The 27910-nt window shown below is 38.4% G+C and overlaps 1 protein-coding gene across 8 annotated transcripts in view; it reads left to right on the plus strand.

Moving 5' to 3' along the window:
• The window catches only part of LOC131692703 (fibrillin-2-like), a 250397-nt gene that overhangs the window by 130056 nt on the left and 92431 nt on the right, over positions 1 to 27910 (plus strand). The window contains exon 1 of one of the 8 annotated variants that reach the window (XM_058979907.1): positions 15177 to 15328. The exons of the other annotated variants lie outside the window; for them this stretch is intronic. Within the exon in view, the coding sequence (XP_058835890.1) occupies positions 15262 to 15328 (67 nt within the window). The 5' untranslated portion in view covers positions 15177 to 15261. Of the gene's footprint in view, positions 1 to 15176; positions 15329 to 27910 lie in introns of those variants that run through there. 8 annotated transcript variants of the gene reach the window in all.

The following is a 27910-nucleotide window of genomic DNA, read 5'->3' on the forward strand; positions in this document are numbered from 1 at the left end:
AAGTTTCAATTCACCATTCGTGTGCGTGAAATGGTCCACAAATTAAAAAAAAAACTTCCACTTTCAAGATATATGTGCCTGAAATTTACGATTATGTGCCTGATCCTAATGCACGTAATCAATTTCACTGGAACGCAGTGTATTATTCATTGATTTTTTAACCGATTCTTAATTCCTAATATGCTACACACGATTCACCAGTCGAGTTCGTGAAACTGTTCAAGATGTAATTCATGAAGTAATTAATTTTCCACATAATCTTATTATACTTACGTAAACAATTACAAGGAACTCAGACTATCATTCATGGATTATTCGCTCTGCTTTTTGGTTTTGAAATTTCTATGTGAGCTATTGTGTACAACTGCTAGCAACCAGTCCCATAGGCACGAGCATTAGATACAAAGACATTACTAGGACCTGTAACCCTGTTATCCCTTTGTTAAAATTCAGAGAAATGTTCGGAATTAAATGAAACTGCGCTGAGCAAAATACATTACCTAGCCACAATTCATGTCCGTGAAATAATTTAGAAAACTATAAGACACGTGACTCTGTGTAAAAAATCCAACGGTAAGCTCAAGACTAAAATATCACGATAACACGACGAGAATTTACGAAAATCGTTGCACGTCGTTCAATTCTTGACTGTTTTAGTCAATAAAGTTAATACAAATCAATGTTTCATCGAGTTATGAATTAAAATCATAAAAATATTAAACATATTCAGACACAACCACCTACTAAACATTTCAGTATAATGTCGTTTTTACGTGAACTAGTTTTGTGAAAACACCAAATTTATTTTCAATGCGAGGTTTATTTATAATTGATTGAATCGTCACCTATATTAATTTTTTCCCGAAGAATAGTTGAGCAAAGTGATCTTGTCTTTTCGCGACACTGGTGCACAGATGTGGCGATGCAGAGGGTAAGATTTCTAGTCTCATAAATTATTCATCGTGTGATCTATCCCCACTCAAGAAAAAATTTCAGTGTCAGTAGCACCAGCTCGGTATCACAGACAAATAAGACGTAACACGAGATGAATTTTCATCACTTGTAGAAAAAACGGTCGATTTCAATTACAAATCGGTGGCGTTAGTGAGATTTTGACACAGAGCTAATTGCGTTACTTAGTTTCCGCACCCACCCGATAACGTTACGGTCTTTTTAATCTCATGCAAACCAAAACAAACAATATGGGCCGGAAATGTGAAATTCATTCTTGTCGAAGTGCCCAAGGTGGGAGTTGTTCACAACCATTTCTTAAGTTACAACACGATGCCGATCGGTGAGTAAGCACATAACAGGACGTTAGTAATTTAATTGATTCGGTGTATCGAATGTATGCAATGGATTAGAATTCGTTGGTCCCCGGAACTGCTGGAGAAATTGGCGGGGTGCAGGTGCTACAAAAACTAGAGAGCGCGCTCAGACCATTTTCAATCAGACTTGTTTAGTGATCAGTTTCAACCTAACAGGAGCCGTCAAGTCGTGGAATGATTATGATTGATAGTAACTGTATATTTAGGTTTCGTCAGGGTGTAGATCTGTATTATTCCAGCAAATCGAGCATAGCAATGTGTCCTTACACGATCATTAAAAGTGACATTTCTGCGCAGTAATGCCAATAATAACGCCTCGTGTTAGGGTTCCTGATATCTGCGGGATTCTAAAAGAGCGACGGTAAACAACCCAGGGACGACTTGACAGATAGTTCTTGTTTCATATATGCACCACCGATTTGATGGTGGCGCTAATATGCCTTCTCTGTATGAGAACCACGAACAACGAAACGAAAAAGTTTCAAGAGAAAAGCGTGTTTCGTTACGTGTGTTATGAATTATTATTAGAGAATAAATTTATCCCTAACTGAAAACCGTCAGCAAAATTACATAAATCTTATTATATATTTAGCTGGAAGTCGTTGTTTTTAACAACCGGCTCTCTTCCCTCCTAAACATGTTTTGGTTTTCTTGTTGTGTGAAGTTTGAAACCGTTAAATCATTGGTGCTTTTTATCTCGAGAAATATAAATGAAAAACATTTTGGCCAATGAAAGTACATCACCACCAAGCTTAACCATTCGTTTTGAATAGAATTTGTGTTTTATTAGAATTCTAGCAGCAAAAAGAAATGGTGGAAATGGTAGAAATGCTTAAATTAATTATTTTCCACAGATATGGAAAATAATAAATGGGATGCGCCTTTTTCAAATTTTGCTCCATTCGAGCCGCCATGACATCACCAAATCACCCCAAAATTTGCTTATGAATTCAATATATGGGAGCTGTCAATTGTCCCCGGGCTTACGGTAAAGATGACTAAATAGAAACAAAAAACAATGAAACGACAACAACAATTAATTTCCTCAAACAAAACAAAAACTGTTTTACCGTTGCTTAATTTCCCAAATATAGAACAATAAATAATTATTATGGGTCATTGAAATACAGTCGTTACTCTGCATTCTTCAAATTTGTCCATTGCAATCATTATTTCATGCGAAGTCGTAGTATGCGACATCGACAATTTTTCTATTTCGTTCTTCAAATTTTACAACTGTAAAAATAGTTTCACCTTTCATTTATTATCTTGCATTTGGCAAGCAGGGTGGTCTTTTGGAGCATCAGTTGAAAAAAAAAAATTGATATGGTTGCGAGAATTACATTTTGTGCAATGTGTTCAACAGATGTCGCTAGTACATCGTGGGCGATGATTTTTTAGATTTTCTTCAAACTGTAACGTTTGTTTGTATGTGCTGTGAAGTCTGTTACAATAGCAACCGAAAATTTGGGAAAGGAATTGTGCTGTTAAGAGTTTTTTTAGTTACATAGGCGTCAATATTCGTCACGCCGACACACGCCGGCGCGCCGCCGCCGATAGGGTCGAACGGCGTGACGCCGCCAACGCCGCCGCCGCCGGCCCAAAATGTCGCTTACGCCGCCGCCGATTAAAAATGCATCGGCGCACACCTCTAATAATAATATTTCTCCAAGAAATTCACAAGATAAACGACTCACCTTAATTAGATAGCAAATTAGTAATGTGCCTACATCAGCACTAATCACACTTCAAGGGACTGAGTAGAGCCACTTGAGCTGTAGTTCAGCTGGCACTGGATGAATTATTTAGTTTTTGCAAGAAGTCACCATCCAATGGTAAACTACATTGTAACTTCCAACCCCTGAAATGCATTGCATATATTCAATCTAATAGCACGTAAGTCCAAGTTTTGCTCATTTACCTGCAAACACGAAGGGGCCCAACATCAGCTTTAATGACTGCCTATGGTCTTATTGATATACCCGCCCAAAGGACAAGTTGGCTTTTCTTAGACAGGAAGAAAACGGAAGAGCTTTGTACACAAAAGCATTCTCCTGGCATGGTAAGAGAGGCTCTTCTTTGCACAGAACGTTGCCGATCTTCGCTCCGGAAGCATTTAACGGCATCGCATTAAGCGGAATGTAATTGTAGATAATCCCGTGATGGAGGTGCAACAATGAAAGTTCAAGGAAACTTTCTTACTAAGAACTGTTCCCACTCTACCGGCCTGAGAGGATGATCTATTGAAACAGTAGCCTTATTCATCAGGGCGGTTCATCCCCCAGCTCAAATTAGTTTGTTCTTTGTTGGTTTATGGAATACTGTAGGAATTGCTTTCAACGAAAATTTGATGGACCTTCACGTCCACGAATTTTATGTAAAGTTATCCGTTAATAATTTCAAGTCCACAAAGAAACAGTGAATTATTCCATCGCCCTATAGCGAGGCCGTTTTCTTGGAGGCTGAAAGGCGAACGCTAGACCTATATAGGCTAGGTTTGCTAACGACTTACTACCACCCCGGTTTGTTTCGTAATAATAGAGTGATTCATCGTGAATTTCGCCCTGAATTTTACCGTAATCATGCAAGAACAAAGGAATCTTAAATTTCCATGTGAATAGAGGCAACAGTACTTTATTAAAGTCCACAACCCTATTGTTTGGCACAGCTTCCGGCATCCGATCTTGAAGATTCAACCTCTTCTAGAACTGGAAAGTTACTCAAGTATCGCGCGTACCTACCTAAATGTATTTCGTTCGCCGCCAGAGTTTGCAGGAAAAACGAGGATAGTTTTCCTTACGACTGATGGTGGTCCGAACGCGAAACTGTTTCTGCTGAGCTTGTATTATGATAATGATGAAAAGTGACTTTTAGTGGAAACAAGAGCGAGCACTAAAAGCTCCAGCGCGCATAATAGTTGTTGTTTGGTGCGGAAAAGGTTGTGATTTTCCCTGGATTGCACTGGAATTGTTTGTCAGCGAGAAAGAGTGAGACGGGGTAGACCGGGTCATCGGTGCTGTTGGTGGCGACGAAATGAAACTTTAGCGGTGCTAATAGTGCTGAAATTGCTTAGCACAAGGGGTTGGGCGAGGAACAGTTATTTATATTATTCGCTGCACTACTCGGCAGAAGAACCGTTCGCCGCTTGGTACGTGATGCGATATTCAAGTTTCTCGCCGGTTCTCAAGAGATGAGGCTCGAAACGATGATGCAAACCGGCGACGGCAGTGTCGAGGGCGTGCATGATGATGAGAGGCCTGCCAAGGAAAAGATAAATTCTATTCATCGCCTGTAATTAAGACTGTTTGTTCTCATTAGAGAATACTCTTTGACCTTTGTGCAAGAGAATATTGGTTTTCCCAGGCACGTGGCGTAATTTGCTGCGGGCGGGCAAATTGTTTCGCATGTTTGAAATGAGGGTTCTTCTTTCTGTTTTCTGCTGTTTGGCTCTGGACTGGCAGCTTCAATTTAGTACCGTTAAAACGATGATTCCAACATGTTTAGTCGAATATCTGAAAGTTTAGGTTACTTATTTTGAAAATGTGGTGTTAGAACTTACTGTGGGATTAATGTTTTCTTTGGAGCAATGATGCCAATATTTCTTTCAAATAAACTGAAATATTTCTCAAACATAAAAAACTGAAAAAATGACATTTTCAAAAAACGAAGACAAAAATCGTTCATTGATAGAGAATATTAAGTTATTAAAAAAAATTACATTTATTTTAATTTTTATTTAAAATACCATTCTGTACACTCTATAACAAATTGATTTCTAATATGTATATCAATATGAACGTTGTTCAGATAAATACTGCTAGCTAACAACAGTTTATTTGATCGTGCACACAATGTGCCAATACGCACGTTGATTGCCTTTGGTTTTGAGCTTGTAACGTAATTGTCCGTACATTTGGTTGAGTTATTTTGGTAATGGTAACGACCAGCCGAATAACAGATTTAAGTCATTCGTATTTCGATCTGTTGTTCCGTCGGACATTTCCAAAAACTCTTAGCTTTTAAATCATTTGTATCTTCCAACTAATCCTTAAATGGATCTGTTTGTGCTGAGGTATGGCGTTGCTCTCCGAAACCGAAGATGAACTTTTGTTTCAGATAAATCCATACACATAAACAAAAGTAGAGTTTCGTATGAAATATTCCCTAGTGAAAATGTTCACGTGAACTATTCTAAAACGTTTGTTATTATGATTTTATAGGATGATCTTTTTGATGCTGTTCGATCAACCGAAATAAATAGGGCTGATAGATTGGGTTTCTTGTGTATTTCTTGTTGAAATCGGAAATTAGTTTCTCACCTCTTTTAGCCACATCGATGGTAAGGAGCATCCTAGACATCGACATCATTATTGACTTTACTACCATTGCACAGTGGTCCAGATCGCTAATTTAGGAGGAATTTTAACTTTCTGACAAACCTGTATAATTTAGCCGTATCATGTCTTAGGATGAATTTGTGTACATCAGGAGATGCTTCTTTTTGTTGGGATAGTTATTAGGGTGGTTCTAATTAATCTAAAATACGAAAATAAACTTTTTACTGATGAAAGATAGAGCTCCACGGTCTTCCACAAAGTTGTAAAGAAACTTATTTTGAAAAATTTGTTGGATATATTAAAGCTCCATCTCTTTTAGCTTTTGTTATATATCAAATTTAAAACAATGGATTAGGGTGTTCCTGAAAAAAACTTCTTTTTAGTATAATTACCGTATCTTTTACTTTTTGTTAAAGCAATCTGAATTGCTTATAGAAAATTTCAAACCGAGTATTTTTCTCTTGAACACTGAAGGTCTAACTTTTTTCTTTCAAAAGTTGTGGACACTTTAGGTCTAAAAAATAGCCTACTACAAGGCTCATTATCGCTGATGCGGGTACCCAAAGTTGAATACTGTTTTAACCAAATGAAAAATCTTACTTTTTAGTATATATTAGCAAAAATTGGCGAATTCGACTTTTTTGAATTTTGCGATTTCGATTTAAATGTTGTAGTTTTGCAGGTTCAACGCATTTACACACATATCGTTGTATTATGACAAAATTCCACTTTCAAATATCATTCTCTGATCGCAGCAAGCTTTGCATCAGTGGACTGTCAAAAAATGTTTTCTGATTTTATTCTTTTTAAATAAAACTGTAGTCAAAAGAGATATTAGTCGAAGAGAGTTGGCGAATTTGCTTATCGGTGATAAAAAGACAGATGAACTGCTTAAGTTCATTACAAGTAGTAATCCAAATGTAAAATTGAGACTTGTTAATGTTCGGAAGAAAATAAAAATCTTCATATTGGAATTTAGAAGGTTGTGGATTCGGAGTAAGTGCACGCATATTTGGTTTGAGCCGGAAAATTTTGTGTGGCTTGAAGGAAAGCTAAGATAAGGACGAATGAGGAAAGCATTCTCCGAAATATGTCGCAGAGTCAAAATAAAGCGACTAGGAAAGTTGTGCGATAAGTATTCCACGGTTGGTTGAATAAATTCTCCTTATATAAATTATAAATAGTTTTTATGGCCTAATTATTTTTAATAATCACATTCTATATTTCCGCAAAGTATTGTTGATATGTAAGCAAGATAGAAAAGGAAATACAAAGGTTTTTGGCAATACACACCTAAAAAATTCGAGTTAATTTACGTCTTCTGACCATATCATATACGAGCGTCGAAAATAACATAGTTTTACGTTTAATTTTAATTTTACCTGACGTTCAATTTCATAAATCAAGTAACTTCACACCAGATATGATGTCGGTTCTAAATGGTTAGAACTGTAATTTTATATCACTACTCATAGAAATTACATTTTTCATATAAAATTGAACGGAAAATTTATTTCGTTTTCGGGACAATATTTCGTCATATCGTGGATTGCGGTTTGTTAAATTGTGTCATGTTTGAAATTAGGTCAATGATAAAGTTCATATTTTTTGGTGTGCGACACAATTTTAAATCTTAGAAATATGAATTTAAATTGCCAGCTTTAAAAAAATATCGTATTTTCCAATTTTTGCTCAAATGCTTAAAAGTATGTTCTTTTTTATGCTTCAATCCGAACTTACTTTTATTTGCGCCAATCACAGATAATGACATTTGAAAAGGGGCTATTTATGGACGAAAAGTTTCCATAGCTTTTCAAAGAAAAAGTTAGACCTTCAGTTTCATAAAAAAACGCTGTTTGAAGTTTCCTAAAAGCTGTTCAAATGTTGTTTTAATAAAATTTAAAATTTCTTCTGAACATTAACAAGTCTCAATTTTACATTTGGATTACTACTTGTAATGAACTTAAGCAGCTCATCTGTCTTTTTATCAGCGATAAGCAAATTCGCCAACTCTTTTCGACTAGTATCCCTTTTGACTACAGTTTTATTTAAAACGAATAAAATCAGAAAACATTTTTTGATAGTCGTTCCACTTATGCAAAGCTTGCTGCGATCAGAGAATGATATTTGAAAGTGGCATTTTGTCATAATACAACGATATGTGTGTAAATGAACTGAACAAACTAACTTGAATATATTACAGTATTTCAGTTCTAAGCTCTATTTCTGCAAATTATTGTAAGATATATGAAACTTGGTTCCTGCTTTTGAATAATTTATCGGAACATACCAATTTAGTGAAACAAAACCGGCAGTGTACCATAAATTGAAATAAAAGATTTTGCCATTTAATTCGAGCCATCAAAAAATGTGACATTCGATTAAATTACCTTTGGTAAACTAATATTCGTCCAACTGGCATTCGGCTAAATGGCCAGTTCTCTCAAACGATATTCAGTCAAAAGATTTTTTCCGGCTAACAGCCTTCGGCCAAATGGCAATCGGCCTACTGGCATTCTGCTAAACGACGTTCGGATAAAGGGCATTCAGCCGCACGGCTTTGGGTCATTTCACCTGGAACCTGGTTAGGGGTCAATCCGACGTCTTTGGTTGTTTCCATGGTTCCAGTCGTAGATGATTAAGCGATACGTGCTGGTTGGGCAGTAGTCTGTGGTTTGGCTGGAGATGTCGAATACTGCGTGCTGGGTCATTCAAATTATCGCTATTTCGATGGAAGATCTATTTGTTTGGTGCTATTTGGCATTGCAAAACCAAACCCAGATGGGTTCTGCGTAACAAAATTCGACCATAATATTGACAAACTGTAGCCTGCATTATTTGCATTCGATTGATGGATATAATGCAGGCTATATGTCTTCGCATTGAATTCAAAGTTATACACTGAATAAAGGTTTACCACGCTTGATTGCCGCACTACCATTTATTATCCTTTAATAATGTGAAAAAACCTGCAACGAGCACGTTGGTTCATGCGGAGTCGCCGCAACACAAGCTGTTTATGCCTGCAATCCGTGCGCGCCGACGTTCGGAGTGGAATAATTTAATTACAAATGGCGGGCCATTTTTTTCTCAACGGCATGTTGTTAGGTACTAAAAGTAGTATATGTAGTATTTCTTTGAAGAAGAAAGAGGCGCAGAACACTTTTTTATTTCATTTTTTTATAAACAATTGTTAAAAAAATATACAAAACAGTAACTTTTCGGATCGAAAAAAAATCAAGAACAATCTGTGTCTCTCGACAATTTTATTGTTAGTTCGCTAAAATCGGTCAATTAGGTCGCCTGAAGTAATTTTTAAAAAAATAAACGGGGTAAAAACCTAAAATGTCAATATTATGGTAATTTTTTTTATTGGACTACCAAAAACTTGAATCTTCCATCGAAATTGCGATATCACCTAATTTGAGAAGTCTTGAATTATGTCCCTCTAAAAAATGAAAACTATGCGATAAAGATGGCTTGAAGCGCACCAAAGAATTATGTATAAACCTTTTGACCGCATACATAACTCAAGGAACAGTTCCTTTTCCGCTCTAATTTTCATAATTTCTTTAAATCAAGGCATTCAATATCTTGGCCGTATGTGAATTTGCTATGATATCAAATTTGTGCTCCTATTGCAATAAATTTCTATTGTGGCACGAATTTTCCAATAGCGCTTACGGTATTATACGGTGATATATCGTGTTGATGAACTTTGTTTGTAGCTGTAAGACCTGTACACTCGACGACAAAATTCGAATTGTTGTGAAGCGGCTCTCATGAGAGCTCAATCGGTAAATTTTCTTTAGGACTTTTCGACGGTTTACTCTTCCGAAAGCCACCTTCAAGCGGTATTCACTAAATCTTACCGTATTGGCCGCATAATACTCGTTTCACGAAATTCAGTTTGAGGTAAAATTTAGAACATTTGAGCGACCGAAAATAAAAGTCTGAAGAACAAAACATGTTTCGTAATATCCCCTCAAAAATATTAGAATGTAAAAATCGGAAATAACCTTAAGCGTAAAAAGCGGATCTTCGGTATAACTACCGGTAAAAATATATCCGGCTCTTATAAAGTACTTTTTTAACCGACTTTTATTCCAGAATGGCAATATTAGTGCCGACTTTTTCGGGGAAGAACTTTTTAACCGATTCTTATGCTGAATAATTGCAGTCCGACTATTATACTTGAAACTAATATCCGATCTGTGCAGTTTTATATTTTTAAAAAGGGTTTTTCCGAAGCATGTTCTTTTCTTGTGACTTTTGTTTCTGGTGCTCATTTCAGTTAATGCATCGAGATGATTGTTATTAGATGATCAATATAATACTGAATCAGAGTTGAGGTGGTATTATCGAATGTTCAAGTAACGCACTATATGATTTTACCACAAAACGAGCACAAAAGTGGCAGTTTTTCACTTTCTAGAATCTATACGACAAAAATTAAATCTTCATATTTATTTGTTCAGTATGTCCAGTATGGTCGCTATAATTGTTTATAGCGAAAGAATTGTAGATAGTTCTACCCATTTTGAAAGCATCTGTGCGTAAGCAAAAAAACCATGATTTCTATTCCTGTTTTGGAAATTATATGTATAAAAATAAGAGAAGCTCTAACGTGGTTCTACTTCGGAGCAAGATAGTGGTAGTTATTTCTAATTACTGCCGTGTCTATTTATCTGTTCATAAGGTAGAACATTTGCTGATGGTGAAAATGGAGCTCAGGCTTTTGGTAGCTTTTATTTGGATCAATCATGCAAGTGAATTAGTACTGAGCAGTGCTGCGAAATTTCAAAATCAGCTACCCATTTCTGCTTGTATTTACCAAAACCAACATTCAGATTAACCGCCTCCCTCATTCATTCACTTTCTCACTGACTTAAATTTCATGCAGAATCGAATGCTTGATTGCAGTGGAAATAAGAATTCGTTCACCAACCAAAGCATTCATTTGTTATTTGAATTTAGTTTCCTTTCAAGCTCACGCTGGGGGTTATTTTTTAAGCTCTGGTACTGAGATCGTTTAAAGGTTTGGTCAGGTGAATGATAACAAGGCCGAGCTATGACTCCCCTTTCTGACATCAGACACTAAAGCGGAATCTCTATTGAGCATTGCGTGCTTCAATAAAGTGTAATGTGAATGCGTAGGTTTGAATCAATCCGTTTCCACCTGACCTAAAGAATTCAAATACAAGCTACTACCATTACTCAGATAACGATTTACATGTATCAAAGCCTTGTCCACCTGGTCCTATGATTAGTTCAAACACTGCAATCAAAACTAGCAGACATTTTCATTAGTTTATTATACAATGAACGCATACTGAGGAAAGCAACGGGAAAATGCAAAATTCTAATGTTCACTGAAGAAATTGAACCAAAAGAGCTATTCTAAATTGGTATAATGAGTTTTTGGAATCTGGTGAGATCTGGTCCATGTTGTGCACCATAGTGGTAACTGGGAGTTTAAGAAACGATAGAACCCGAAATAGTTATTAGTACAGAAACTATCTAAAGCATTCAAAAAAATTTCGCTGCCAGTTCTCTGTTTTCCTCTAATTCAGCTCGGAGCAAACATTTTTGAAATGGTCCAAATTAATATGTTTCAACAAATATTTGAGCATTAATTTCAAAACCAAATAGTTTAAAAATATAGAAAGGAGAATGACCCAATCTCTATTCTATTCGAGATTGCGCCTAGTACCTCTAAACCAACAGCCAGCACCTTCGGCAGACAACTTAGAAAACGAATATACAGTTGTAATTCGCAGCAAGCGGACAATAACATTTGGCTGTGCTACGAGGATCGCATGGAGGTATACGATAAAGAGGGAAATGGTGGCACCCAAGATTTAAATACCAATGCAGCATATAATACCCCGTCGATAAAATGAATCATCTCACAAAGTGGACAATTTCGTGCACTCTATGGAACGACTTTAATTGCCTTATTTCATTTTTACAAACAAAAATACGGTCCCAGGCCATATTATTATATCTAAGCTGCGACAAAAAACTTGGCTTTTTGCTGTAATAAAAGTTTATTCTTTGACAGAGCTTACGTTAAGATGAACAAAACACTCAGTTTTATGATATATTTGGTTACCGAGAAATCAAGTCGTTTGCCCTCCGGGTAACCACCAAGCATTAGTATGTGCAGTAAAGAAGCATGTTATTTGAATTTCAGATGCTGCTTGCAGTATATTTGCATAACATTATTTATGCATAACAGTTGTGATTTATTTTCATGATTTGTGAATTCTATTCACGTTTTCGTGATATTTTTATTACGAGTAGAGATTCATTTTTATTTATGTTCTTGATTTCAAGATCTTAGTCACGATGTTTGACATTTTTGTCACGAGTTGTATAATTTATGTTCATGGGTTCTAGTCACGATTTTCGTAATTTCTGTTCGCGTTATCGTGATATTTTATTCTAGAGCTCACTTTCGAATTTGACATGTGGAGTAATGTGACTCATATTCATTATATCGGCAGTTTTATTCTGTGAACTATATCACGAACACGATTTATGGTGCTCAAGGCAGCTTTCGTTTTCTATCTAGACATCACACTGAACCTTATCAAATGAATAACAATGTTCGAGGTTTTAATAGTTTTTTTATATCTACTGCTCGTACCTATTACTGGTCGCTAGCAGCTGAACATTTAATGAAAAAGTGCACATTACCATGTTGCATGCAATTGAACATGATTAGAAATATATTCTAAATATTACAAGCACGGCAAATAGTAAATCATGCACTAAGAATCATGAACTAGTTCACGAATCCCTGAATAATATTTCATGAATTTGTGAACTATTTGACGAGCACGAATGGTCAGACGTAACTATTGTACTAGGAATCATGAACCAGTTCACGCATTTAGGAACCATATTTTATGATTTCGTGAACTATTTTACGGTTATGAATGGTAAGTCGTGACTATTATACTGGGTATCATAAACCAGTTCACGAATGCCTAAAAATATTTCATGATTTTGTGAAATATTGCACGAACACGGATATTGGATCTGGAATAATATATTAGGAATCATGTACCAGTTCACGTATACATGAATAATATTTTATAAGTTTGTGATTTATTTCACGGGCACGCATGGCCAGTCGTGACTATTATACTAGGAATTGTGAATGAGTTCACGAATACATAAATAATATTTCATGATTGTGTGAACTAATGCACGGAGCACGGATGTTGGATCGACTAGTATATTAGAAATCATGAATTAGTTCACGAGGATTCAATGAATTCATGAATAAAATATAAGTTTCGTGAAATAGTTCACGAGAAAATATCCAGAATGAATCTATGAATATCATCAACTTTTGCTTTTATGAATAATGTTCATAAAGTTGTGAAATAGTTCACGTATAGAAAATCGATTTGGTAATGACGTTGCGGAAACCGTGACTGAAGTTCACAAAATGAAAACAATTTTTTTTCACAAATAAAAGCATTACTAAAGCGAAAACATATTTATAAAAAACACGATTTTAGTTCATGATCCTGTTTTCGTAACGTAAAAATGTGATTGTTCCAGAATTCATGGAATTTTTTCACGATTTTGGGAACAATTTTTTCCATGCAGTCTATAGAATGATTTTATGTTCATCACGGTATCCTGGGCCCCAGCGTAAAGATGGTATTGGGTTAAGTTCCGCAATGGGATGTTGCAAAAATGCTTTGCTTTTCCAGTGCCGAGAAAACTAGAATGAATTTTTGCTACTTTTCCGTTTTTGAGTGTTATGTTCCATTATAGTAGTAAAGCTTTTCTTTATTATCCGAGAAACAATATATGTGCATGGTTTATTGTCATCTAGTTTTGAAAGTACTTCCGTCCTTTCGGCCCACATAAGCCTTTTTCAAAATGAAACTGGGGCACGCTTTCACCGTAACTAATCCTTATTTTTTGAAATGGGTTTCCCGGATGACCGCGAAACAACGTTACTTCATTTTCTGTTCGTTGTTCCCTAATTGTCCCCTTCAGCGTTTATTTTCTACGTGTTTTTGTAGAAAAATTATGACGCCAAATTAAAAAAAATCCCTACTCAAACACACACACAAAGCAATCTTCCCTACATGTGGTAAAGTGGCAGCCAACCAAAGTGGAAAGGTGGTCACATTATTCTGAGCCGGTAAGCGATTTTCCTTATTTGTTGAATGAGCTGGTAGATGTGAAAAAGAAAATAAAAGCACGTGGTGCCTTATTTCGCCACCACAATTCATTTCGCAAGCATGAAACCAACTCACTCAGAAACAAGAAATGTTACCACCTTCCTATCTCTTGATCTTGATTGCCAACGACGCGAACGACGAAGCGAGGATTATCAGCACACGCATGGAAGTAGCTCGCTCAGGACTCGCGTGTTCTTTCTCGCATCGGGCAAAGCACATCAAAGGAATTTTCCGCCTTGTAGTGTTGTTTTTTTTGCTTCTATCTGTGAAGTGGTGGTGTGTGGTGGTTGGCTTCTGCTATGGATGGCTCTGAACAGTCCACCTCCTCCTCTCAGCAGCGCTCAAGGATTCGGAAGGAGGGCACCAGCAACGTTAGGAATGATACTTTGTATAAATATTTTTAATTGCGGAAATTCACACTTTTGAATCTGAGTTTTTTTTTAACTCCAGCTGTTTTGAAGTGTTTGCGCCAGAAAGAATGTCGAGTGAAGCATCCGCAACTGATGCATGGTTTCTGCGGTTTTCTGACTGCTGTTGAGCGTGAAATTCTGCGCGGCCTTTGGGTGGATGCTTACTTTTGGCATTTTGGTCGAAACTAGGCCACCGCCGGGGAAAGTAGTTCTTGACATAGGAAGAGTCTCTATATGGACAGATGTTTTGATTTGGCACTGGGTGAATTCGGGTAAGAGCAAATATTTGAGATTTTGGTTTGAGTACCGATCCAAAAATATTTCATTATCATGTAACCCGTGATAAGACTAGTTTCTGCATCTACAAAGGCTGAGTTTACGGATGTAAAAACGTGTGAGATTTTGCCCTACCATACTCCACCGCTGCTTGGATGCTGTGTCATCATCAGGAGACTGGTTGATGAATGATATATTCATGTCCTGAGATATCTTCACTAGTTACGTTAAAGTCATTAGTAAATTAACATCGCTAATGAACAGTTTGTGAGTTTGCTGATTTCTACTAACAACATGAATGAGCTTATTTTTTTTGCGGTAGACAGTGATTCAAAAACGTGTATTTTCTAGCATTCGTAAAGAAATTTGTTTACATTTTGTAATTAACCTGAAGAGTTACGGGGACATTCGGTATAATTCTAGAAAATTTCAATGATGATTTTGCTTCAATGGGTTGTTTTGTTGAATCAGTGTACAAGATAATCCCCTAAAAAGCTCACTCAAATATTCAGATATCAACGAGTGCCTGCTGCGGAATGGTCACGGTCCATGCCAGGATACGTGTATTAACCAGTGGCGTGGCTACAACTGCAGCTGTGACGGTCTCCCCGGGACTCGCCTCTCGATCGATGAACACAGCTGCGAAGATGCAGGCGAGTGTTCGAATGCCGGTTGTTCCCACCAATGTCTTAGTACGATGGGACGAACCTACTGTATCTGTCCGGTTGGATGGACTCTCGGGAAGGATTGGAAAACTTGTGAAGGTAATAACATTTGGATGACAACGACTGACGCCTGTGCTGCTGCTAACTGCATTTCCCTCGATGCTAATCAATTATCATGTTCAAAAAATTTTGCTGAATATTTTACCAGAAAATAGTCATGGTCTCACTTTGGGCTGCGGCTGAACATCAACTGCATACATAAATAATTCACTCGCAAACAAACCTGCATTGCGAACTGCTTGTGCGCCTAAACAAACGTCACTCTGCATACTAATTTTCAGCAACCTGGTTAGATCGAAGTAAGCCATCTTGTGCCAAACCAAACCTTGTAATTGAAACTTTCCACTAAGAAATGGCTTCAAAGCCTGTCGAAATAAAATGTCGAGTTCCGTAACAAAAAGTAGTACCAAAGCTTGTAATACAAAAAAAATCTATTTCTAAAATCAACACCACTGACCACCGTTTTTTGTGCGAACGGAGAATCGAAATAAAAATCGCCAGTTGACTGAAAAAACCCGAGGGTTTTGGTAACTGGCTTCCGGTTAGGTATCCGACCACGTATGTCGTCATGGACGATGAAATTCAAACGTTAGTGCTGATGGTAGATGCATTTTATCTTTTGTCTGTCAGACTATCTATCATTCTATCCGATTTTTGGTGCATTTTCGCTTCAGACTTAGCATAGCAACCGAACTTTATTGTATAAAATAATCGTATTCAGTGTCTATTTCATCCTTTTCAGCATGCAAGTTACAGAGGTAGTGTTATTTCAGGATATCAACGCAAGGGTCAAGAAAATTTGATAGTTTGGATTAGTTTCCCTATTTAAAAATGTATTGACTTGTCAGCATCTTTTATGGTAACAATGGAAGCGACAGGAATCGGTATTTATATTTCCTACCAACACAATTAACGACCATGAACACCCTGAGCCACTGATATCTTCTAAAACCTTCTCAAACTAATTCATGTAATCTCGTTTATATTTATTCATATTTTAATACCCATTGGAAAATAGCTTCCAAAACAAAAACTTTTCCACTGCCGACAGGCATCTATTCATTTTCCTGCAGTATTTATTTGTCGTAGTGTGGCTCAACTTTTGGACCGCCCTCGAATGCAGTTTCGAAATTCGATACCTTAACCGAATGCTCTACTAATATTATAAATTATTTTTTTAAACTTTTTAAACTAAATACGAAGGACGTTCCAGATTAATTCTTGTATCCAACAAGTACACCGGTGCGCCACCCTAATGATTATGGTAAACTGCTGCTGGGAGGGATAAGTTTTTTTTCCGATCCAGCTACTGGCCTCTTTGGGATCATAAAACTACAACTGCATGTGCGGCGCGTTGCATACATTGGCCTGGCCTTCAGCGCCATCGCTTCGGTGCTTCGTTCGGATGTTCAAAATAAAATGCAGCTAACATATACGCCGGCAATACATTCCAGACTGATGGTCAGGAATGCTGCACGGAGAAGTGGTTGGTGGTATTTTCAATGAGTTTGTTAGGTAATTTTATCAGTCATTTATTTGTCGGTTATGCCGTTATGCCGTAGCATCTTGAAAGTAATAACGTCATAACGTCTGAGTTTAGTTGTATTACTTGTCCGAAAAAGTTTCTAGATATGAAAAAGCGTTTATTTAGATATGTGTGGTTTAGTGATTAATCAACCAATGAGTGAAATAGAAAACATATATTCTAAAAAGATTTAGATAGACAGTTTTTCTCTTCGACAAAGTTATAGATAAAATTATTACAAGTGGCATTGTCAAAGGAATCAAGTTCATACGTTTTGTATTTGTTTTTCCTTTTACAATTTGTTATGCTTTAAAATGCATAGCTACCTATTAAAATAAAAAAAAAAAAAAAAAAAAAAAAAAAGTCATACGTCTCCCAACCTTTGAACGGAACGGATCGTTATATTTCACAGTGGTGTTCGGTGTGTAAATTTCAGTGATTCAAGGTCATCCTTTGTTCGTTCGTTAGCTACCATTCTGCTGGTGCCGGCAGTAAATCCAGTACATTGTTTTCGCTGGTGCGGAACAATCGACGTTGTTTGCAGATAAGTTTTGCTTTATTTTTTTTTTTCCTCGTTTGCTTTCTTTCCTTTTCCCTATTTTTACTCTACCCTGTAATCAAATAATAAGACACATTCCCGTTTATATAACGCTCTGCCCTCGTGCTTAAATGGCCGAGGGCGAAATACCATCTGATGTAATCATGGAAGTCCCTGATCCCCCTAATACTCGCATTGCTCCCCGTATAAAGCAGTACCCAGAAGGTTCCTCTGGGCCATGGGTGGTATATTTTCGGACCGGAGAGAAACCGGTTAATATATTAAAACTTTCTCGAGATCTGACTGCTAATTACCCGGCCGTAACTCAGATAACACGTGTTCGGGCAAACAAGATACGTGTTCTAGTGAGTGATCTCGGCCAGGCAAACGCGATTGCTTGCTGTGAGCGCTTTACGCGGGAATTTAAAGCGTACGTGCCTTGTGTGGCCTGTGAAATCGATGGGGTAGTGTCCGAACCGGGCCTGAAATGCGAAGAACTGTTGGAGCACGGGGTTGGCTGCTTTAAGGACCCCTCACTTGAACAGATTAAGATCTTGGAATGCAAACAATTGTATACCGCAAACACCGAGGGAGGTAAGACTACCTACTCTCTATCAGGCTCGATTCGGGTGACATTCGCCGGGTCCTCTCTTCCCAACTACATCCTCCTTGACAAGGTTCGCCTACCAGTTCGCCTGTTCGTACCGCGGGTCATGAACTGCAGCAATTGCAAGCAGTTGGGCCACACAGCCACATATTGTGGAAATAAGAAACGATGCGGCAAATGCGAAGGAGAGCATGAGGATGACTCTTGCGACAAAGAAACTGAAAAGTGTATTTGCTGCGGGGGCCCTTCACATGCTCTTAAATCATGTCCTGCGTACAAGCAGCGCGGGGATAAAATTAAGCGCTCCCTTAAGGAACGCTCAAGGCGTTCTTATGCAGAAATGCTAAAGAATGCTTCGCCATCTGTCCTGTCCGAAAATCCCTATGCTGGTTTGGCTAACGTTGAGCAAGAATCTGACGACCCACGAGAGGGAACATCTTTGGTTAACCCAGGGGAATCCAGGAAGAGGAGAAATCCAGCCTCCCCTACATTGCCTCGTAAGGGTGCCAAGGTGTCGTCCACTCAGAGTGCGCCATCTACAACCAATAAATCCAACGGAAGTGATGCGCAAAAGCCGAAGCAATTTGCTCCAGGACTTGGAAATATTAATTCTAACAAGGAGTACCCACCACTTCCAGGGACATCCAAAACCCCAAGTGTCCCCTTTTTTCAAACAGATACTCAGTCCAGTAGCGGACTAATGAAATTTTCTGACATAGTGGACTTAATTTTCACAGCTTTCAATGTTACTGATCCTCTTAAAAGCCTTCTGATACGTTTTCTCCCTATAGTGCAAACATTTTTGAAGCAGTTGACTACTAAATGGCCCCTCCTTGCAGCGATCGTATCCTTCGATGGCTAAGTCATCGAACGAGGTCACCGATTCGATCACTGTTCTACAGTGGAACAGCAGAAGTATCCTCCCGAAAATCGATTCCTTTAAATTTTTACTAAATAGTTTAAAATGTGATGCTTTCGCATTATGTGAAACTTGGTTAACTTCCGATATAAATCTCAACTTCCACGACTTTAATATAATTCGTCTGGATCGAGAAAACCCCTATGGAGGAGTACTTTTGGGGATCAAAAAGTGCTATTCTTTCAACCGAATTAACCTCCCTTCGACACCAGGCATTGAAATTGTCGCTTGTCAAGTTTTAATCAAAGGTAAAGACCTTTACATTGCTTCCATCTATATTCCTCCTAGAGCCTCGGTAGGGCACCGAACGCTTTGTAATATCACGGAATCCTTACCGGCACCGCGGCTAGTTCTGGGAGACTTTAACTCGCACGGTACGGCATGGGGCTGTCTTCATGATGATAATAGATCAACATTAATCCAAGATCTTTGCGATAATTTCAACATGACCATCTTAAACACGGGAGAAATGACGCGGATTCCTACACCACCAGCACGCGCAAGCGCGTTCGATTTATCGCTTTGCTCGACATCGCTACAGTTAGATTGCATGTGGAAGGTGATCCCTGATCCCCACGGTAGCGATCATTTGCCTATTGTGATTTCAATTACTAACGGTTCAAGACCATCGGAAACAATCAATGTCTCATATGACCTCACACGGAACATTGATTGGAAGAGTTACGCGACCGCGATATCCGTTAAAATCGAATCCACTCAAGAACTTCCTCCGGAGGAAGAGTACAGGTTTTTGGCTGGCTTGATTCTCGACAGTGCGAATCAAGCTCAGACTAAACCAGTACCCAGCGCGAATACCCATGGACGGTCTCCCACACTGTGGTGGGATAAAGAGTGCTCAGAGCTGTACGCGGAAAAGTCCACTGCATATAAGGCCTTCCGGGAAGACGGGTTACCCGCTAGCTATCAACAGTACGCGTCGTTAGAAAGGCGAATGAAAAGTCTAATGAAAGCCAAAAAACGCAGTTATTGGCGCCGGTTCGTCGACGGGTTAACGAGAGAAACAGCGATGAGCACTCTTTGGGGTACGGCTCGACGTATGCGTAACCGTAATAGTACCAACGAGAACGTGGAATATTCAAACCGTTGGATATTCGCTTTCGCCAAGAAGATTTGTCCGGACTCTGTCCCGGTACAGAAAACGTGCCGCGCCGCGTCTCCTCACGATACCGCGAACGAAACACCGTTTTCGATGGTGGAGTTCTCACTTGCTCTCTTATCGTGCAACAATAACGCCCCAGGGTTAGACAGAATCAAATTCAACTTGCTGAAGAATCTGCCTGACACTGCAAAAAGGCGCTTGTTGAATTTATTTAACAAGTTGCTTGAGGGTAACATTGTCCCTTATGAATGGAGGCAAGTGAAGGTCATCGCCATCCAAAAACCAGGAAAACCAGCCTCCGACCACAACTCGTATCGGCCGATTGCAATGCTGTCCTGTATTCGGAAGTTGTTCGAGAAAATGATCTTGTTTCGCCTCGACAATTGGGTTGAAACAAATGGCTTACTGTCAGATACACAATTTGGCTTCCGCAAAGGCAAAGGGACGAACGATTGCCTTGCGTTGCTTTCTACAGAAATCCAAATGGCCTATGCTAACAAAGAGCAGATGGCATCAGTCTTCTTGGATATTAAGGGGGCTTTTGACTCAGTTTCTATCAACATTCTGTCAGAGAAGCTGCATCAGCATGGTCTTTCGCCAATTTTAAATAACTTTTTGCTAAACCTGTTGTCTGAAAAGCACATGCACTTTTCGCATGGCGATTTAACAACATCGCGATTTAGCTACATGGGTCTTCCCCAGGGCTCATGTCTAAGTCCCCTGCTCTACAATTTCTACGTGAATGACATTGACGATTGTCTTGCCAATTCATGCACGCTAAGGCAACTTGCAGACGACGGGGTGGTCTCTGTTACAGGGCCCAAAGCTGCCGACTTGCAAGGACCATTACAAAATACCTTGGACAATTTGTCTGCTTGGGCTCTTCAGCTGGGTATTGAGTTCTCCACGGAGAAAACTGAGTTGGTTGTTTTTTCTAGGAAGCGTAAGCCGGCGCAACTCCAGCTTTTATTAATGGGTGCAACGATCAACCAGGTTTTCACATTTAAATATCTCGGGGTCTGGTTCGACTCTAAAGGTACCTGGGGATGTCACATTAGGTATCTGAAACAGAAATGCCAACAAAGGATCAATTTTCTCCGAACAATAACTGGAACATGGTGGGGTGCTCACCCAGGAGACCTGATCAGGTTGTACCAAACAACGATATTGTCGGTGATGGAGTACGGGTGTTTCTGTTTCCGCTCCGCTGCGAACATACACTTCATCAAACTGGAGAGAATCCAGTATCGTTGCTTGCGCATTGCCTTGGGTTGCATGCACTCGACCCATACGATGAGTCTCGAAGTGCTGGCGGGCGTTCTTCCGCTAAAAAATCGATTTTGGGAACTCTCATATCGATTGCTCATCCGATGCGACATTCTGAACCCGTTGGTGATTGAAAACTTCGAGAGGCTCGTCGAGCTTAATTCTCAAACCCGATTTATGTCCTTGTACTTCGACTACATGGCACAGAGCATTAATCCTTCTACGTATACTCCCAACCGTGTTCGTTTCCTAGATACTTCTGATTCTACTGTATTCTTCGACACATCCATGAAGGAAGAGATTCGTGGAATCCCGGACCATATACGCCCGCAGGTGATCCCCAATATATTTTATAATAAATTCCGAGAAGTCGACTGCGACAAAATGTTTTACACTGACGGATCAAATCTCGATGGGTCCACTGGCTTCGGTATCTTCAACAATACTATCACCGCTTCATTCAAGCTCAATGATCCCGCTTCAGTTTACGTCGCAGAGTTAGCTGCAATTCAGTACACCCTTGGGATCATCGACACTCTGCCCACAGATCACTACTTCATCGTTTCGGACAGCCTCAGCTCTATCGAGGCTCTTCGTGCGGTGAAGCCTAAAAAGCAACTCCCGTATTTTCTGGGGATGATACAGGAGTCCTTGTGCACGTTATCTGAAAAATCTTATCAGATTACCTTTGTTTGGGTCCCCTCTCATTGTTCTATCCCGGGCAATGAAAAGGCCGACTCATTAGCAAAGGCGGGCGCATTAAATGGTGACATATACGAAAGACCAATCTGCTTCAACGAATTTTTTAGTATTTGTCGTCAGAGGACGCTCAACAGTTGGCAAACCTCGTGGAGCAACGGGGAACTTGGACGATGGCTACATTCGATTATCCCAAAGGTATCAACGAAGCCTTGGTTCGGGGGGATGGATGTGGGTCGGGATTTTATTCGCGTAATGTCCCGACTTATGTCCAATCACTACACCATGGATGCGCATTTGCGGCGTATTGGGCTTGCGGAGAGTAGTCTGTGCGCTTGTGACGAGGGCTATCACGACATCGAACACGTTGTCTGGGTATGCGCCGGGTATTGTGATGCCAGGTCTCAGTTAAAGGAATCCCTTCGGGCCCGAGGTAGACCACCCAATGTACCAGTCCGAGATATGCTGGCAACTCGTGATTTCCCCTATATGTCCCTTATTTATACCTTCATAAAAACGATAAATATCCCAATTTAGCCCCTCTCTTTTATTTCTCGATTTTAGAGTTTCCTCCTGCCTTGTGGAACCGATCAGCTCCAAAGTGCCACTATGTAACCGCCGTCGCCCTTACCACTACGCCTGCATAGAAGAAAACTGAAGCGAGAGCGACTCGAGGTCCGATGACTTTTGAAGGATTCCCCGCGGGTCCGAAGAATACCATCCGCCAATCCGGTACTCGACGACTTACTAGACTGAGGCGCAAATTTATTTCGCTGATCCCCCTCCCCCCCCCCCTTCGAGCGAAAGTTGCAAGTTTTGCTCTTCTTTCCCTGTCTCTCCCCTGTCCTTGATACAACTGCTGCTACACTGATGCGGAAATAAGCCACCCTCTGAATATCTTGACCAAGCATAAGTTTTAGTTAAAAAATTCAAATTAGTATTCTGTATTCCTAGTTTTAAGATAGCTATAATTTTTACTCTTCATTGAAATTCTTGTCCTCCATTTTGTAAATAGAATTGAATCCCTAGTTTTAAAATTTCTGTGAAACTTCTCATAAATATTTGTTCCCCCTTTTGTGTACTAAACTATATTGTTAGTTTTAAGATAACCGTAAAATATTTCGTAAAATACTATTACTCCCTCTCTTGTATATCAAAGTGAATCCCTTGTTTTAAATTTTTTCATAAAAAAATCTTTTGGCCCTCTCTTGTATATTGAATCTTATTTCTAGTCTTAAGATAGCTGTAAACTTTCTTTTCCTTTGTAAAAAAAATATTTCAACATTGTAACCTCCTAGTTTTAAGATATCCAAAATGTACAGTAACTCAACAGAGCCGTGAGTATTTTATGTATTTTAAATATTTACAATAAGTAACTATAAAAAAATTAAGTCACAATATTCAATTTTACATATCGTAGCATGTAAAATCCTATTATCGGACAGAAAAATACGTCGCTGCGTTGTTTACGTCAAATGTTATTTTCATTTTTTCATTATAGGGTTGGTACCCCACGTTCAGTCTTAGTTGAAATGTCTACAAAGTTCATTCAAGAATGTCACTAGGATTATTGATCTTTAGTTTTGAAAACTCTCACAACTTTAAGGCATCGAAGTGAAACCGATTGCGTCAATTTCGATTACAGGTCGTTCGAAAAATCGAGGTTGATCTTTATACCAAATCCCGAGGCTCAAATTCTATAACACTCCTACTCGCGGCAGGATTCCTAGTTTATTTTCGAATTCCGAATAATATTTTTTGCGACCCGTTCAGACATATCAAAATTTATTTTCCTTTGGCAAATGCGAACAATTTCTTGAACACTTTGAAAATGTCCAAAATATAGTTGGACTCTATAACAACTATAAATACATTGAGTTTCAGAACTTCATACCATGGGTATGATGGATTTATTAGACCATTACAAATGAATTCAATCTGAAATAGTGTTAGCATCCGGACGCTGACGAACAAGATAACACATGGATTTATGTACAGAATCGCCCAAAAGAGCAGGCATGCAATACCTAACTTATTTAAATATAGTTGGATGCCGCGCTTCGAAATGATCTCATCAGTTGTTGGCACCTTCTTAACAAACAGTTGAATACTAAACTCAAAAAGTCACACATCTTGTATCACCTAAACCTTTGGTTGACCCTGAGTTAGGGCTCTAGAAGGAAATACAGAAGTTTAGATTTGCGGGTGAGAAAGCGAAATTGAAATCTTGTTTGTGGTTTGCAAACCAAACGCTTGTCATTATGAAAATTAGAAACTAATCAATATTATCGAATCGTTTTTGACGTAGGACTACGTCTTTGATTTCGATATGGGGGTGCACGATGCAAATTCAACAAAAATGGTATGTAACGAAAAGTGGTCAGGTTTTAAACATTTATATTTCAGCCCTCTCGCGATAAATTCTCGGAATTTTTGCACATATCGTTCACAAATATTTCTTCCCAAATCTGGCACGACAGATTTATATACCTAGCGCGCAATGCTTCTATGAATGACGTCATCATCACTATTTAAAGATCGGATTTGGCCGGACAAGCTCAGTTGCCTGTTGAACGGCAGGTACGCTGCGCGTGGCCGTTCAACAGGCGACTGAGTTTGTCTGATCAAACACCATGCTTTCCCTTGTGCTGCGTTCACTTCAAGCACACATTTTATGTACAATCACGATTCGTATGAAACACGTGCGCAAAATCACGTGGTGGTACTAGTTGTCTCTTTCACTCACCCCTTGGTCACTAGCGTTGAATAATTTCTTCCATTCGTGTGCGGATACGATGCAATCACACAGCTGTTTGATTCAAGCATTGTAGAAACTGTAAATGTGTATACGCGGTTACATACGGTCCAAGATAACAATCCGTGCTTTCATTGCGCAGATGAACACTTTCTTAGCAATAAATTTACGCGAATCGATGGAACGCGCAACGAAGGATTGATTCATTGATTCCAAACGATTTATTTCCACTCAACCTATCTGCTTTTATTCTACTAATACAATATTCTATGTGCTTCGATATATAAATAACACCACTCACGACATTAAAATGTGTACTTTAAGAAAGTTACAATAATGGTAAAATAAAACTAAAAAAATGTGGTTATATTTCCTAAAAATCGAATTTGCTCCTGCGGTCTGGGTTTTTTACCTCACACAATCGAAAAGTTTATACAATTTTTCAAGGTTTAGATTGTCCCATTAGGATTTAAAACAGTTCCAGCTATTAGTTCGATTTTTAGCCGTAGTTTTGTTCTCAAATTATTTTATTCGCAATCTATACGCGAACGGAGGTCTTGGCGGAATAAACGTACTTTTTATATGTTTTTCTACCATTTAATTAATCCACTATGTTTGTTTACAGTTGAATGCACTTGCACTTCACTATTTAACAGATACCTGGTATTTCGATTACTACTAGTAATCTTCTTCAGTGTTTGTATCAGTCTATAGGAAATTACGGGATTGCTAAGTCTTTTGTCTAGGAAAATTGGTAGGCTGTGATCGGTAGGTACCTAGGTGCATGAAACTGACCGTTTTTTCACGTAGGTAATATTTCGAAGAGCCATGAATATCCGTTACCTTGGTCTCGATTTAGAATGAACGTTTGAAAATTTCTATGTTTTCAGCTACGTCTAATTTTCAAGGTTGAATTTTAAAATCTTCTATAGTTAGGCTATGTTTTTCTTAAAAAGCGTGTTCCGCTACCATGGATTTGAAGTGAAATGGTAAGTCGTTATCAGATAGCAAATTATGCCAAAAAGATTGCCAGTCGAACTGTCACCAATACACAAGAATTCATTCTCAAACTTCAGAACTCAGGTGAAATCAAACATGATGACATTTTGGTCTCCTTTGACGTAACCGCACTATTCCCAAGTGTCCCTGTAAAAAATTCAATTACCCTCTTAGAGGATTGGTTACAACAAAATAGCAACAGTTTATGGAAAAGCAAAGTAAGATCTTATATCAAACTTACTCGCCTTTGCATGGAAGAAAATTATTTCACATTCCGAGATGTCTTCTACAAACTTGATTTATTATTAATCCAAATGCACTAAGAAATTAAATATTTCACACTAAGTAATGTAGTCCTACCCCATAGCGCTGTCCCTTGTAGTTTTTTATATTTTTAACCTCATGATATAGAAAAAGAAATAAAGTTGTTTGATAAGATCAAAGCTTTTAACGTTATTTTATTCCGTTAATTTCTGTGGTGGGATAAGAAGAGAATTAATTTTCATGCGGTTATTGGCGTCGGTTTGTCGACGGTTTATCGAGAGAGACATTGAGGAGCTCTCTATGCAATAGTACCAATAGAATGCAAAATGTAAATGCAAAGAACAAAAGTGAGAAATTGTCGACTCGATGAAATGTAGATTTCGCAAAGACAGATTGGACTTCTACTTGTTGCAGAATCTGTTTAATCCTGCAAAGAATTATTGAATGTGTCCAATAGTTTTGTTTAGTAGAACATTACTTGACTTAACATACACATCAATATGCCGTCATAGGTTGAAATGATGGAACTTTAAACTAACTACTACTAAAAAGCTGTATGAATTGGTTCAATTTCGTAAGCTATACATACCATTCAATAAGCGTTGTAATTTATGGATGGATATTGACTCGATCTATTAAAGTCGGTGAAGCAATGCATCCTAACAGCAGATCAGAGATGAAACAGACTCTAGCATTGTCTCAACGACGATCTAGGGGAACTGAGCCAAGGAAGACGTTGAAGAATATACCGAATTAATATACATTGTATGTTTTCAATCCGACCGTTACTATTGAAGTAATTCGGATATAAAACTGCCAAACAATACTCCAGCAGGGAGCCTACATGAGAAAAGTATAAAATTTTGAGACTGTAAAATTCTGTAAAAGAACTGGACTACGCAGGATATCATAGAAGTATGATATCTCAGAACAGTTCTCAGGATTCATAATAAGAAAATTTTGAGATCATCTGCATACGACTACCGTGGCTCTTTCAATTTGTCACTTTGTTGAAATATAGTCCAAATAAACGTGGTCCTAGATGACTTCTTTGTGGAATCCCGATCAGAAACATATAACAGAAAAATATCTAAACTATATCTCGCATTATTACTTGTTATAAATTTCTGTTATTTTAACTACTAACGAGACCTAATGTATAATACAATGTGTTACAAAAATTGTGTTTGGTTATAATCTTGTTATATCATTCTGATCGAGATACCATCCGTCATGACTAATTCAACATATTTGGCAACAATGCAGGGGCAGACATTCCATGGTATTTGTCGCTATTCTGCTTATCTCCTTCATTATAGACAGTAAAGATGACGACTATTTTCCATAACCTATAAAACATTGCAGTTGTCCTGTGACATTGTGAAAAGTTGACAGACTCACTTTACCAAATCTGCTGCGAAGACAGAGTCTCATCGACGAATTCACTTGCTAAGTTAGAAGCAAACCAATTCGCAGTTAGCTCTAGATACTTTTTACTCCTCCTTGTTTTTCGACACGTTGATGCAACAGAAAACTCACGAAATCACGGTTTATTTTCGTTAAAGGAGAATTCAAAAATATTTGGGAAATAATAAACACAAAAAATGTTGCCTGCCAGAAAATGTTCTGCACTGACACATCATGTATCGAAGAGTTTAGACTTCAGAATTAGCTGCATTTCAGAATGCCCTCAGCATGGACACTTTGCCCACAAACCGTTATTTCATCTTCACTAACTTATTTTTCGAGGAATATATTAGAATTTGTGAATATTTTTGCAGGGAAATCATATTGCTTTATCAGGATGTGAATTTCCAATTCCTAAAAATGAGAGTATAGAGTTTCTATCTAAGAAGAATGAAAACCATTGAGGAGTTGGTACGCTGGCTACATTCTATTTTCCCTAAGGCAGCGGCAAAGGCATGGTTC

This window comes from Topomyia yanbarensis, chromosome 3, assembly GCF_030247195.1.
Source record: "Topomyia yanbarensis strain Yona2022 chromosome 3, ASM3024719v1, whole genome shotgun sequence".
Lineage (NCBI taxonomy): Eukaryota > Metazoa > Arthropoda > Insecta > Diptera > Culicidae > Topomyia > Topomyia yanbarensis.